The sequence below is a fragment of the Aphis gossypii genome, chromosome 2 (assembly GCF_020184175.1).
Source record: "Aphis gossypii isolate Hap1 chromosome 2, ASM2018417v2, whole genome shotgun sequence".
Lineage (NCBI taxonomy): Eukaryota > Metazoa > Arthropoda > Insecta > Hemiptera > Aphididae > Aphis > Aphis gossypii.
In genome coordinates, this window is record NC_065531.1 from 16,884,582 (window position 1) to 16,900,662 (window position 16,081).

At 26.0% G+C, this 16,081-nt stretch overlaps 1 protein-coding gene across 3 annotated transcripts; it reads left to right on the forward strand.

The window, feature by feature from the left end:
- The first annotated feature begins 6,870 nt into the window (after positions 1-6,870).
- Positions 6,871-15,645, forward strand: LOC114127426 (E3 ubiquitin-protein ligase RNF13). Of its 3 annotated transcripts, none has more exons than XM_027991659.2 (10): positions 6,871-7,269; positions 7,600-7,689; positions 10,802-10,994; positions 11,065-11,245; positions 11,452-11,554; positions 12,543-12,624; positions 13,122-13,296; positions 13,372-13,586; positions 13,642-13,834; positions 13,944-15,645. In XM_027991659.2, the coding sequence occupies exons 3-10, from the start codon at positions 10,836-10,838 to the stop codon at positions 14,021-14,023; spliced, it is 1,188 nt and encodes a 395-aa protein (XP_027847460.1). In that variant the 5' UTR covers positions 6,871-7,269; positions 7,600-7,689; positions 10,802-10,835; the 3' UTR covers positions 14,024-15,645. The 3 variants fall into 3 exon arrangements, with proteins under 3 accessions (XP_027847460.1, XP_027847458.1, XP_027847459.1); XM_027991657.2 differs by having other exon boundaries at positions 6,874-7,269; positions 12,543-12,654; XM_027991658.2 differs by lacking the exon at positions 6,871-7,269 and adding an exon at positions 7,350-7,521 and having other exon boundaries at positions 12,543-12,654.
- The last annotated feature ends 436 nt before the right edge of the window (positions 15,646-16,081 follow it).

Consider the following 16,081-nt stretch of genomic DNA (forward strand, 5'->3'; position numbering starts at 1 on the left):
TAAGTCGTAAGGCATTAATATCCCCTTAAACTTTTTCAATCTCTCTATAAAAATGGACTCAGAGTATTGTAAATACATACTACTGAAGTCTACCTTATTAGACTGAAGTTTTATTACACGGGAACTTAAAACTTTTACATACATTATATTATTATTGATTTTAATATACCCATTGATATTTTTAACTTATCTTAAGATATTATCTATTCGTACAATAAACCTATTTTTATACTATTTTTAAAAAATAAACAATAATAATAAAATAATTTTTTTTTTAAATCTATTTTCGAAAAAAGTTATATGTATTAATTGTTGTATACCTAGCTACCTATATTGAAAAAAAAAACCCCATAAAATGTAATACACTAAGTATAAGCTGACAATCTGACGTACAGTCTCCGCTTAGAATCGTTTTTCATATAGACAATGATATATTATTGAATTTAAATTAAACACACCCTTAACGCTCGACAGTCAAAACCTAATGTACAGCTTGACACCCACTCATTGTCTACTTTCTTATTAATTATATGATATAAAACATTCAATTATATTGACGTTCAACACAACTTCATAGTTCAGTTTAGTTATTTATTTACAATCTATCAGCGATGGCATATCTGTATTCTTATGAATAATTTTATTTTAGAATATACGGGCTGACCGCTGATTCCTTTGGACATAAACAAACATTATATAAATATAAATATATTTACATTAAAAGAGATTAGAGAAAAAAATACAGACAATTATTATGAAAGATACATGAAAAAGTAAATAGTGTTCAGCAACAGTGAAACTAATAATAGATAAAAAAAAAAATAATAATAATAAAGATGGGAGTAATTTTAAGAGCACTACAACAAAACACAGACAATTTAATATGATAAGAGAGCAAACCAAAAGCTGTTAAAAAAGGAAGGTGGTTTGTGATTTGTTTAAGATTTCGAGTAAACTCGTTAAGTTAAACTTTGGTTCACACTGTACTACGGAACGTCGAAGCCACGTCAAATTTGTTATACATTTAAATAAACGTCAAACGTCAACATCAAATTTTAGGAATCATTTCAGTTAGGTCAGTCTTCAGAAGTATATTGAAATGCAACTAGGTAACTAATTTAGTTGTCTAGTGGTTTTAAATTAAAATTTAGAATACCAATTTATTATATAGCAATAATATAATAACTATTTCATCAAAATTTAACAAAAAAACTTAGCAGTAATTGTAATTATTTTGGATGAAGAAGAAGAGAATAGTTACCAAAAACATAGAAGTACGTGGGTTCGAGAAATGTCAATTAAGAGAAAGCAATTTGGGGAATATTATGCAATGTTCAATGATTTACAAGATGATGGAGAAGTTTAATTTTACAAAAATTTTAGAATGCCGATGCATTCACTCTGAATTGCTAATGAACTTAAATGGATATCGTCCGACGCCGTGTCGTTTATTATAGGCAATCGATGAGTATGCCCATCTTACTAATCACTTCTTTTAGAAAAAACTGACAATAAATGGCTTTGAACTTTGAAGTCTATTATAGTCTAATTATAATTTTGATGTTTTAAATTTTTTTTCGTGTACATTCATTATAGTCATCGCATTAGATCATATATTTGAAATTTTGGATTTGAAAACTTACTCCTTCACCAAGTATTGTACATAATGTGATTTTTTTCAAAAAAAAAAAAAAATGTTATTTCGTGGCCTTTTATATTAAATTTGGAGATATTCCGTATTATTATTGTTCTAAAATGTACTGCGTCGTTAACTTAAGGTGTATAATGCGTTTGTAAAATGATGGCAGGTAATTTACACTGTCAAAAATACGTAAAACTAGTTTTTTAAAGTTGACCGGTATTACTGTATTAGGTTTTCTGGCCCGTTTATTCTTCTAAAGGCCATTACTGTTATGGTTATTGAATATAGTATTACCTATCTAGCTATAATAATATAAGATTTATTATAATATTTAACAAATATTTCGATTTCTATACTGTACCCGATTTATAGTTTTAGGTGATCCTTTTTTTAAATATAATATTTTATTTCTTTCTATTTAAACTCGTATAGACACATTTTTCCAATAAACAAATTTTTTTTCAATTATTATATTTTATATTTAATACAATGACGAGCGAGCATATATATTATTATCATTATTATGTTATGTTGTAATTTAGTATAATACTATAATATAAATAATAATTTACATCATTTTTTTCTTTATATTATATAGGTATTAAAATATGATTTATTTGTAAAACGTATTATGTATAATTACTGATAAATGATAATAATATTACGTAACTATAACTCTATTTTAATATACCTACATTTGTGTGTGCATGGTATTACTTATTAATGAGATCGATATTTTCTTTTTCAATATTGTAATAAAAATTGATTTTAAGTTTTTATTAGCAAAGCTATTATGTTTTTTTTTTAACTGATTGTCATCTATTAGTTAGAACTCGGAATACTCATAGTTTATTACTTTCAAGTAATATTTATTTTTCGTATTTAAATGTCATACTCGAAAGATCATCAAAGGAAATGGGTTTGAGAATTGCCGAATGCCGACAACAATTTTTTTTCATATTATGTTATTATGTGCAGCGATTATAACAAAACGATATTAGTGCCTAATCCTTAAAAACTGAAGTATTATTATACGAACATCTAAAGCAATACTAATACTATCATAATGAATAATTGTATCTATATAAAACCTACAAAGTAAATAGTAAATTATATTATAGTATTGTTCAAACATAATTTAACTGTAACAGGTTTTAAATCCTTCAGTATCAGAATACATAATATTATATGCATTCGTATAAGTCGTCGTTCATACTATGGCCAATCATGTTCGATTGCTTGATTACGTAAACAACATGACGATGCATACATTTAGACGTTGCTGTTGTTTGTTTTATCGACAAGATTTTATTATTTTTAAAAATATCAATTATTTATAATTGAATTACTTGACTAGTTGAATTCCTCAGCTTCGACCGAGTGTATTTTTTCATTTTTTTATTATGGTAAATTTTTTTATATAAATATCAAACACATACTTCTCACTCTAAGGTTTGACTTTTGACTGGTCTGCATTAATTATTCTAGATAGTACCATAAATTTAGTCTTTTCTTCGTTGATACATAAACACACGATTTTGCTGTCTTTTATTAACTTTGAGAGTGAGTGGGTAACTTCCTCATTTGTATTCCATAAAGAACTATGTCATCGATTCGCTAAAGCAATTTCTTCACCAATTACTACCATTCTTCAATCTTCATAAAATTCTCTATTTTCTAGCCCTAAGTTAAACAAAGGCGGGGAACAAGCATCTCTCTATCACAGCCCTGAATTGACCTCAAAGGCTGGTGATAATCTCTGTAGGAAACGTACTTTAAGTATAATATTTTGTCATTATACAAATTTTTGAGGGATTCTAAAATGTACCATTGTTTTCCATAATTATACTATCTATTAAAACTATAATAAGCTTATTTGTAATTAACAACTCAACAAACATCATACATAGGTGTTTATGGAACTCATAGTACCTATTTCTCCATTGTTCAACATTTCCATCTGCATGTATATTGGATTTTTGTAGTTCTATTGTTATTTTATATAGATGTATTTCTCCAGAATCTTCCTTTTTAATAGCAGTGGCGTCTTTTTGGTTTTCAATAGAAAGAGGCAAAAGTTTTTCCCGGCTCAAATACGTAAATAAACCGATCGCTTCACTCGCAATCAAATATCTACTTAACTTTTATTCAATTACCATTCCCACTTCACTTATTTTATAATTTTTTTATTTTTAAATAAGTACTGATTGTTATATTAATTATTATAATACTAATAGTTAAACGGCAATAGGCCGGCACCGGCCCATCAAGCTGCTTTTAAAATTAGATAAGGACAAATGCCCACCTTGCCACACCCATAATGACGCCACTGACTAACGGTTTTTATTCTGTACGGTATATTTCGGTTTTCTTTCTTTTTACCTTTTTCCGCATCTTTTAGATAATCTAATTTTAAGTTTTATGATTACCAAGTAGTGGTCTGAGTCAGAATCTGCATCTTTATAGCTTCTGACACTTTTAGTGTATCCTTTGTGTTTATACTATATAGACTATAGACTAATATTAAGTGGTCAATTTGGTTATTGGTTATCCCATTAGGTGCTATACAAGTCTGTTTGTAGATGTTTCCTTTAAGAACTAGGTATGCACTACAGGTAGAACCTTTCTCTAAGTACAAGTTGATCAACCTGGTTTCATTATCGTTACTCACGACGTATAAAATATTAAGTCCAATCGCTGATCTGTATATATTCTCCTTCTCTATTTTTGCATTGAAGCCACTTATTAATATTTTGATCTAGCTGTTCGGTTTTATGTCAAGTATATGTTTCCAGTTCATCACAAAATTAATTCTTTAGGGTTTCTTCTTATTCTTTAGTTGGTGCATAATATACTTTTATGATGATTGTATCAAAAATGCGACTTGTTAGTTGAATGCAACTATATAACTTATATCCGGTCACTTACTGCCTTAAATTCTTTTAATTTTGGTATTGTGTCTTCACTCACAAAAAATCCCACACCATATTCATGTTTTCTATCTATTCTTCTACTATAGAATATAGTTTTATTTCCTTTTTCATACTTCCGTCATTTGGTCATCTAATTTCTTATAGCACTAATATATTATGTTCATATTATACTTTTTAACAGCGTTCAGTACTTCAGTAAGTACCTACTATAACGCTCCTGGTTTATTTAAAGTTTTAACATTCTTATACCAATTTTAATTCCATTTTTCAGTTCTAGTCGTTGTCTGTTCATGCAGTTCCAAAGCTTATTTTGAGGTTTCTTAACATATGATATTTTACAATATTATAGTATATTTAAATTTTACATATTATACATACATATACCTATATATATAGACTGTAGAGCGTATTTTGTGTTCAGAATAATGATAATCAATATTATTTAGTTTTTAAAATAATAATAATATATATCTTTAATATTTTTATACAGATATAACAACTTATGTGGAATCTTGTATTACATTTTTATGAATTTTGACCCAGCAAATAATATATATTTTCTATCGATATTTATAAAAAAAAAATAAAAATAAATGAAAAATTTTAAATGTCTATAAATTACTTAGACTTCAAATATTTTGAAAATTTCTCATAATAAAAAATGATCATAAAACATTTGTTGAAAATGTCAAGTATTTATGGTTATTAATTTTTGAGTTGACGAGTTACCTATATTAAAAAAACATAATCTATTTTGTCAAAAACTGGATTTGCTTAAAAATCCAATTTTTTCACAATGTATTTGTGTTTTGCCCGGTTATTTTGAAAAATACCAGAAATTCGTGATCTCTAAAGTTTAAACTAGATTTAATTTTCAATCTGAAACCATCTACAAAAATTTAAAATCAATTTTTTTTAAATAATCTACTTATCGTGTACACAGATAAAAATAATATCACATTATTGTAAAATAAATATATTTATCACACCGCTCAAAATCTAAAAAAACTAAGTTATTTGCACATGTATCTGAATTGTATAATATTTGTATTATTATTTAATTTATTTGAATATAATAAATTGTTCACAAAAATTACCATCATAGAAACCAAAAAGATAATCGAGTAACTAAGTAATAATAATATGTTTCATATAGATACATTTTTAATATTATAATATTTTTATGAAAGTACAAATATTTGAAATATCAAAATTATACCTACCTATTGCATTTTAAATAACAGTCATTCCAGTTCTTTTTGTTTTTCTGAAATATAAATCGCACTTTGCAATAGCAACTACGAATAAACCATTACTTCTAGAACTCGTTGTTCTTATATTTACCTGTACAAAAAATTTATTCTACGTACTAAAATAATAATAGCCAATAGGTAATAAAACTATTCAAGTATTTGTATGTGTAAAAAACTGAATAGAAAACTGAAAGTTGTAAGCACTAAGCAGTGTAACTGTGTAAGTATAATGAATAAGATATGAAATGTTATATACGAATAATCAGAACTAACAAACCAAAAGTAGTCCACAACGGTCAATTATAGTTTTCCGTTAGTGACGTCAATACTATACGTCTTCTGCTCTTGTTTTTTTTTTTAAATCAGGGGTTTAACTAACCTAACCACGAGACAACCAATTATTAATCAATACAATTTATATACCTTGATTCTGATCGCTCAGTATACCACTGATACCTGCCGGTAGGTACTCAGATTATTATGTCTATGATGTATATTATTCTATAATAGGTATGTAATAATTAATATAATAAGTATAATTATTAAATTATTTTATGATATGGATTAAATATTTAAATACAAAATAGGTATATAATTTCAATTTCATAATTATACTTCTACACACAATGCGAATTGTTGAAAAAACAACACACACACACACACGTGCGTCTCGACTGCAGTCGGCCACGATGTGATGCCATGGCGCCGTGGCGGACGGCGGTTTGCAATTATTTTTCGATCGACCAAATTATTTGAATCACAATGAATATTCGCGTCTTCGTTCGGTAATTTATTATTGCACAATTGTTATTGGTCAACGCCGCGGCTAGCCTGCAGTTGTTGTAGTCCGTCAATAATAACACAGAACAATAGGTAATAATAATATTTAAGCAATAACCACAGCAGCAGCTAACAGTCAGCTGCTGCGGACTGCAATAATAATTGCTCCTGCAAGCCTGCAACAGCTGCTGCTCCGACGTGATATGATAACAGTCAGTGAACGTCGCCTAAATTGAATTATATAATTTATATTATTTTGTACTGCTGCTATTTATTACTATTATTTATTTTATCATTATAATATTATCATTTATTTATTATTATTATTATTATTATTCGCGTAATAGACAACGGTGTTGCTCGTCTTGTTGTTTTCCTCGATTTGCGTTTCAACATTATTACTTCTCGTCCGGCGGGGGGGTCCGTCCATCGTCGTTATCGCCGCTGGTCCGTTGTTTTTGTTCCGTGTAGTGTACCCGTGTGTAAACTATGCCGTAGTTGTTCCGCAGTATCACTACTACGTACGTTTTTTTCTCTGGCTGTCTGAAATTTTGAGTTTTGACATTATTATATGTAGTTCTTCTTGGCCGTACTTACTAAGTTTTGATATAATTGTGCGCGGGTCGAGCGCTGGTTTCAGTGATTCGAGCTGCAAGTCAAGGTCAGTTTATCGTATACGATTTTATGAGATAAATGATTTATAGTAATCAATAATATTTGTTTGTGCAATCGCAACTTATTTTGACAACACTAGCCCAGCATTTAGTTAAGTGTGTACCTAGTACTGTAGTCGTGGACTGCGATATTCATCAATGTCCGAAGACTTTTTGTCAAAATGTCAAATGCTGTTGTCATTGTTCTCAGTATAACTGTTTAGAGCTTTTTGTTATTGTTATCGGTGTCAGAAATACTGGTCTCTATTTTGTTCACCACCACTAACGTCTTAGCGTCAAATCTTAACGATATTTGTTTTTACTTTTTTTTTTCGCAGATCATGATTTGTGCCGAAGGTCAGATTTATTTCAACTGTCAGTTACATGTTGTATGCCCAGAATTACTGTAACGGTTCGCCAGAAAATAAGTAAATAAACGGGAGTTCTGATTTTGTCTAATATAAATTTATTGATCTATAAAAAGTTGATTTTATGTTAACAATTAGTATTTTTAATTGACCTGTATTATTTTACCAATGATCAAATTATGGAGTAATGATTAATGATAGAAATATTTTTATGTGGTCAATCTATTGTTAATGTATAAAAACAATAAATGTATATTGTATACTAAAGTTTTACACAAAAATTCATCGGAGTTAAAATCCCATCTTTAGTGTAGCATGGTTTAATTAATTTACTTTTCCCATCGTGTAAACATTAACATGTACATTTAACAACACTTTTCGCAAATATGATAAGTTGATAAGATTACGTATTAAGTTAGTGCACATATAAGATTACACTATAACTGTTATATATTATTAGGTTGTTTTTAATTAATTATTATGATTAGATAATTTAATTTTCACATGTCTGATACATATAAGTTAATTAAGTGATTAGGAAAAGTATCATATTATGTATTTATTAAAAGTACCTATTATTTAATTTAATCACATTTTAATTTTAAGTATTAAGAAGTAATGTGAATACCAACTAAGCTAAGGTTGTATGTGATTGAATTAGTACCTACAACACATAGACTGCTAGTAAAAATATAGTTGTTACACGTTTATTCTTATACATCTTAATATTAGTAGTTAAAAATTGTTTAGAAGTACACTTAATATCTTTTAGAATATTGGCTTGCAAAACATATTTTTGACAGAAACTAACAGTCTATACAAACACTACTACAGTTCTGATACCAGGTTTCAATAATGAAGTGTGAAATAAGAAAGTATAGACAAACAGGCCATATAAACAACAATTAACTTAAAATCTTGCACACTCATAAACATAATTAAGGTTATTACTTATTTTAAAAGACAGCAAATTCAACAAAATAAAATGTATAACAATGTAAAGTTACAAATGTTTAAATAGAAAATGCATCATTTTAATTTTAACAAATCTAAGAACTTTTGGTACTGGTTTGTTCTAGCCCCGCTGAGGCGAGTGAAAACTTTATAGCTCCACCACTCGGATTTGTTATTGCTCTGTTATTCGTATAACAATAAATACAATAATATTTTAATGTTTTTAAATATTATATCAAAATACATCATCAAATTATTAGATTAATAATTAACATCAATGAATAAACTCCTCGATAAACTCATTGTTTTATATTTATATCCGATGTATTTATTGTTGATATGGATGGCGGGGCTATTACGAACCAGTACCGAAGTTTCATGTATGCATTAGTACCTTACGAGAAAAAATCCAATTATATGTATATAGTCAGTGGAATAAAATTATCTGGCAAGTTTATTCTTATTGAATGTTGACAAACAAAAACTACCAAAAATTAAAACATTGCTCTCAAGTTCCACCATCAGTGAATATGACAAAACAAAAATACCAGCAAAAAAATCTTAAAATAAATCAATAAAAATTAACATAGATAACTTATTGTAATATCATGTAAAAAAAATACGTATTAACATGTTAACTGCCAATGACCGCCAGCGTACATTTGTAACTCTCAATTTTTATATATTTGTGACTGCTGGCACACATACTTCATCATTACTACCATGTCGCATGATTGCTGGCGACCATAAATTAATTTGGTTTTATATTAACTTTTCAATTTTTTTTATTTTAAATACATAGTATGTACAAATTTGGTAGAAATTGAAAAATATGCCTGGCGTATAACAAATATCTATGGTATGACAGGCCATATGACTGTCATACATCAACGTGTTAAAACCCAACTCAACTATAAATATTATGATTTTAGTATTCTTATTTGTCCACAAATTAAGTATGACAACAACTCGATTTTCATTCAACAAATTACAAAATATGGGCAGAACATACCAAGAAAAAAAAACCATCAATTTAGACTATGTCTACTATGTACATTAGTAAAATCTAAAATGGATCTTAAAATAAAATACTATTTTACAAAACAATACATTGACCTCTATAAATATTATAATGGTCAATTTGGAATTTAAGTATGAGATAATGCTTATGCATCACACTTAAACTCAATTGAAACATTTTAATTTGTCTACTAATAAATAATTGCAGTAGTGCCATGGCATGTTGCAAATGTACATTTATATTAAGATTTGAAAATTCAAACATTCGATAATCTTGCATAATTTATTTTACTATCATAGATTCTATGCCCAGTAAACCACTAATTCCACGAATGTTGTTTCATAATAGGATCGATCCTAGAGACCATTTAAGAAACCAGAAATAATAATAACCTACCTATTAAGAGTTACTCTTAGGCTGTTTCCCCTTAATGTTAAATGTATATACACCTTTACATAAATTTTCTTTATTCTATCTAGTTTACTGATTCTTAAACTAAGAAAAATGTATTACTATTATATAATTATATGTATAAATAAAAAATTGGTAATCGGCCAAAAAAAAAAAAAAAACATTTATCTGTAATGAGAATAATATTATACTTTTATATACTTATTGTTTTTTAATAAGTTAGTTAAATAATAATATTTATTATACTCATTATATCAAATTAAAACTTAAACATATCACAAATTATTTATTAATAATTGTTTATTAACCTTGAATAATTTAATAATAATACTTTTATTTGTTTATTTATTGCTACTTAATATAGACAAGTATTATTCAAAATTATTATCCTGAAGTATTTTTAATATAAAAATTAATAACTATGAAAAAAAAAAATAAGAATATTTTTAGATAATTATGAAAAACAAAATATATGATAAATGTGCAAATTTAATATTGTTAAAGTTAGAGATTCCCAAAATATTAAACAATTTTAACAACATATTTTGGTGACAAGTATAATTCATTAATTTAGTTCATTGTTTATCCCTATTCTTGTAATTTATTATACTCATGCAACATTGGGGTGACACATTTCTCTGTACTATTTATAACTACTATAGGTAACTACTAATGATTAAAACTAAATTTGAACATCAACACATACGGTTTTACTGTATATTATGCTTGTATTTAAATATATATCTCCTATTTTTAATGTATGAACTTATTTTTTATTTATTTCAGTTGAGTATCAGATGTTGTACAACTTTTATCAAAAATGTTTAGAAAGGCAACGGCATTTATTGCCTTAATAGCCTTTGCAACTACAGTAAAATGTGACATTAGCATATATAATAAAGATCAGCAACAGCTAGATTTAGAGTTTAAAGATGCACAATCTCTTTTTGGAGCGGATATACCTTCCGATGGCATTAAAGTATTTCAATTTTTAAATATATACTTAAAATCTATATATGTATTTATTTTAAATTTTAAAATTGTTAAAGGGTTATATTATGAGTGCTGTACCTGAAGATGGTTGTACTAAAATTGGATCTCCGCCCAAAAGTGGAAGTTGGTTTGCCTTAATTAAAAGAGGAAATTGTAATTTTGATGTAAAAGTTAGGAATGCTCAAAATAGCAATTATACATTAGCCATTATATTCAATGTTAACTCTAGTATTGTTGGTAAGTAAAAATAATTTGAATATCTAATTATAAAACACTAATAGTAGTATTTGCTATTTGTATTAAAAATTAAATTACATTATATTATTTAAAGAAATTGTGTTTAATTCATCATATGTAAAAGTATATTAAGTTTTTAAATTGTTTAAAAATGAATAACTATTTTATTTAACTATAAATTAATTTTTATTTTTTTTATAAATTAGTGCCAATGAATGGTAAAAATACAAGTGATATAGTCATTCCGTCAGTTTTTGTTGGTGAAAGTACTGGGATTATGTTGAGAGACTACTATGATTATCTAAACGGGTAATAATTATAATATTTTAATCAATAAAAATTGATATTTTTCATTTAAAGAACAAAGTATTTTATGTAATCAAATCAATTTTGTTATAATTAAACAAAAAAAAAAAAAAATTCAATTCAATTGAATTAGTTGAAGAAAAACACCTAGCTATTTTTAAACTACTTTTCTCTTTTAAATTTAAGTTGTATATAAAATAGTTATTATTTGGAAATCAAATTTTCATAATATAATCTTAAGACAAAGGACACATTATTTTATTCTATTGTTGGTTTAGTTAGTCATATTACTTATTAGAGTTGTCAATAAAAAAAAAATGTTTAACTTCTTTAATATTTAAGCTTTAGAAATAAAACATTGGCCCTTGAAAACTGAATGACCTAGTATCGTATGCTTCTGCTGACAATGAGCGCAGCACATGTCCGAGCGTAATTAAATTCTTTTTGCCGTAGAATATGGTTTTGTACTTCCAATAATACGGCTTACTGAAGGGTTATACAGTAAAAATACCTATTATGAAAATTGTAGAAGAGAATTTTATCTAGAATCGTATAGAGGCCAATTTTATCTTTCTTCAATTGTCCAATAATTCATAATAAATCAATGTTTTTTCTTACTTTTTATTGTTTTAATTTTTTATATAATTAATAAAAATATCGAAAATCAGACTCTATGTGATTCTAGATAAAATTTCCACCTATAATTTTAATGATAGGTGTTTTTCACGTAAAACACTTCAGTAAGCTATATTATTGGAAGTACAAAAACATGTTTTAAGGTATATTTTTCTGGGATGACACATCCTTTTAAATAAACATTTGATTTCTTCCTCTGACTACATTGTTACAATCTGAAAATACATCACCTATGTTAATATTTTTTTTTTATTATTATTATTACAATTCTACTTATTTAGCTCTTCTTAAATAATATACTTATATATTATATATTTATTTATTTACATTTTTTTTTTTTTTTTTTGTTTTTTAGCTATTATGTGATTATAGACAATAGTCAATTCCCATTTGATATAAACTTGAATTTATTGTTGCCATTTGCTGTGATTGTTGCGGTATGTTTCTTCGCAATGCTTGGGTTTATGGTAATATATATTTATAAGCTCTGTCCTAAATGGATAAAAATTGAATATTATTTTAAAAAGTACAATAAAACATATTGTAAAATAGAAGATACAAATAGATAGCTTATTCAGTAGGATTTATTATCTGTAATAAAATTATAATAAAGCATTTCTTTAATTAATATTTGATAGTATTAAATAATTGGTTTTAAGTTTTCATTGCAATTTAACATAATTGAATGTTTGTGAATGTTTATTATCTTGTTTCGTTATTTTGGTGACCAATGTTTAAACATCCATCTTCATTATTGTATTCATTAAGGTGTATACATTATTTACATCTACTTTATTATTAAAATAATTAGATATCTAATTTTAATTAATTATTTTGGTAATCAATTCTAATATTAAATTAATTAAAAAAACTTATCTAAAGAATTATTGTTTGATTAGCTGTTGATAATATTAAAGTTATAAATAATTTATAGTTAATTAAATGGATTAAAGACCGAAGACGAGCATTTAGACATCGATTACCTGCATCTATTCTTCGTAAAATTCCGATCTCAACATTTGTGAAAGGTGATCCATATGATACTTGTGCCATATGTTTAGATGATTATATGGATGGAGACAAATTAAGAATTTTGCCATGTGCTCATGGTAAGTGTATACTTATTTATTTATTTTTATATTTTATGTCTGTCCTAAAAAAATTGTTTTATTAAATATTTATAGCTTATCATTGTAAATGTATTGATCCATGGTTAACAAGAAACCGACGATTTTGTCCTATCTGTAAACGCAGAGTTTATGGCAATAATGAAGATCTACACTCTGTGGCATATTCTTCAGATACTGATAGTGATGAGCCCAATGATAGAACTCCATTAGTTACACCTGGTATTAATAATTCAAATTCTTTGGGTGTTGGTACATTCCGTAGTTTCAGAGTAAGTAACATTGCTTTTTATGATGATGTTCAATGTTTCACAAGTATTTTTACAGGGACGTGTGTTCACTCGTGGTAGATCAGCTAATACTGTTCCCGTGCATCCTCCAGTTTTGTCATCAATAAATGTAGCCAACGCAGACTATGACACAGTATCATCTCAAACAGATTCATCAGATTCAATGTTATCAGATTATCAAAATCTGTATGATGCACCAGCCCAACAATCGGTTTCAGCATCCATGTCAAGTAAGTGAACAAATAAATAAATTATACCTTATACTGCACATTTATATGTTAAGTGAACAAATAAATTATATTTTGTACCTTATACTGAACATTTTTATGCTAATCACAGATTCAGTGAATAATTTGGCTCCAGAACTGATGAACAACCCAGAACCAAGCAGAACAAATGTGCAGAACCATATTGTTTAAACAGTTTTATCAAGAAACAGCCTAATTATTTTTTTTTATTGGACTTTTATTATATTATATTGCTTTTAAATAGAAACAAAATATGATTTATTTTTCTTCATCAATATAATGTTTTTTAGGTCTTTATTTTATTACTATAAGTTTTTTAATCATAAACATTATTTTTAGTAATGAATATAAACTATTTTAGTATTTTAGACCAAAAAAAAAAAAAAAAATACAGACTATTCAAAATTTCTTCAAATTTTAAATATTGTTCTCACTCCATCGACAAATGACTTTCATATTTACTTAAAATTATTTTAATTATTTGTCTTCTGATATAAATAAAAAAAAATAATTATTAATTCAACATGTGATAATTGTTATGATTATAAAAAATAGTTTTGTTATTAGTATTGATATATGTGTAAAAAAATACTATAAATTAAATAAATATGTTTGTAATTTAATATTCATATTTATTTTGATAAGTTGAAAATATCAAGCTTACATTATATAATGTTTTGTCAATCCTATATTTACTTATTATATGTATAATTTTTTTTTGTTTTGGTAATATTTTAAATAAGCTTATCAGAATACCTGTTAAAAATATATTTTCTTTATAAGAATATTACATTTGGTTAAATAGTTTTAATGTACCTGCAAGAATGATGTATAATTCATTTAAGATTATGTTTTGTTTTTATATTATTTTTCATTATATTTTTAAATATTTAAATACTTTTTATAACATATATTATTATTTATATTCTCTTTAAATTTTATTTGTGTATGATACAATATAATGTACAGCATGTATTTAACACTTTGAATACATTATTTAAGTAGAGAGTTTCTACTTATAAATTTGGTTTAAATAATTCATTACTCTTGCAATTTTTTTTTAATTTTCTATTGAAAAGAAATTTTAATTTACTTATTTCTTTTTAATTTTTATAGTAATCCACCTATGTTTGTTTACATATTCAATAACTAACTCTAAAAGTCTAAAAATACTTAACATTTTATAAATAAAGACAACTACAGTCGATTCCGCTTTATTGGGACACATCGGTTGCTTGCTATTTTGTCTCAATAATCTGAAATAAAAAAACAAACATAAATTTATGGAAAAACTGATTTTTATATTTTTATTATTATAATGAAATTATACTAAAATTACCTATTTATAAAAATAGATACATATAAATAACATTTAACACCCATCACATTTGAACATACAATAAGATAGAAAGAATGTAACATAAATTTAATTTAATAACCGATTCGCATTGTCGGACTATTGATCTATTATAATATTCCTGATAAAATGTCCCAATTATCCAGATTCGTGGCCCGGATAAGCGGTGAATGTTTACCCTACAAGTAAACATTTGTTTTCGTTATTGACGAATTGTCTCGATTAAGGGGTTATCCTTATTAAGTGGAATCAACTGTATTATTATTTTTTACACAATTTATAACTATTCATTAGATCACAAACATAATGTACATTTATGCTTTGTAAAAACAATTAAGTTTCATTTTAGTGTTTGTTTTTGATATAATACATCATTTATGTACCTAATAAAAAAAATTCTAAGTATCTAAGTTGAATAAAATTTCTCTTCAAACAATTTGTATTTTGTATTTTATACGTACCTTAATATTCATTAATCAATAATTTTTTGCTATGTATATCCCTAGAGGACTAGAGATAAAACCATAGTGTTATAAATAAATCCCTTTTCGGTACATTGCAGTTCTCAAAGAATAACTCATTATAATAATATTATTAACTTATATTGCACTTAACTTTTCAAGACAATGAAGTTATTAGAAAGGTATTTAGTAGCTTAAACATGTACTTAAATGAAATCACTTCAGGGTTTTTTTTTTAATAAGAATTTTAATGTATAATATATATCTTAAAAATATGTTAACAATATTTATTTATTGTTATGAGTTTATGATACACAGTGAAATTATTTAAAATATCGTCAATATTTATCAATTATGCTTAAGTCTTCTCCATATAAATTATGCTTAATTTTCTAAGCTATTTAGTACAAT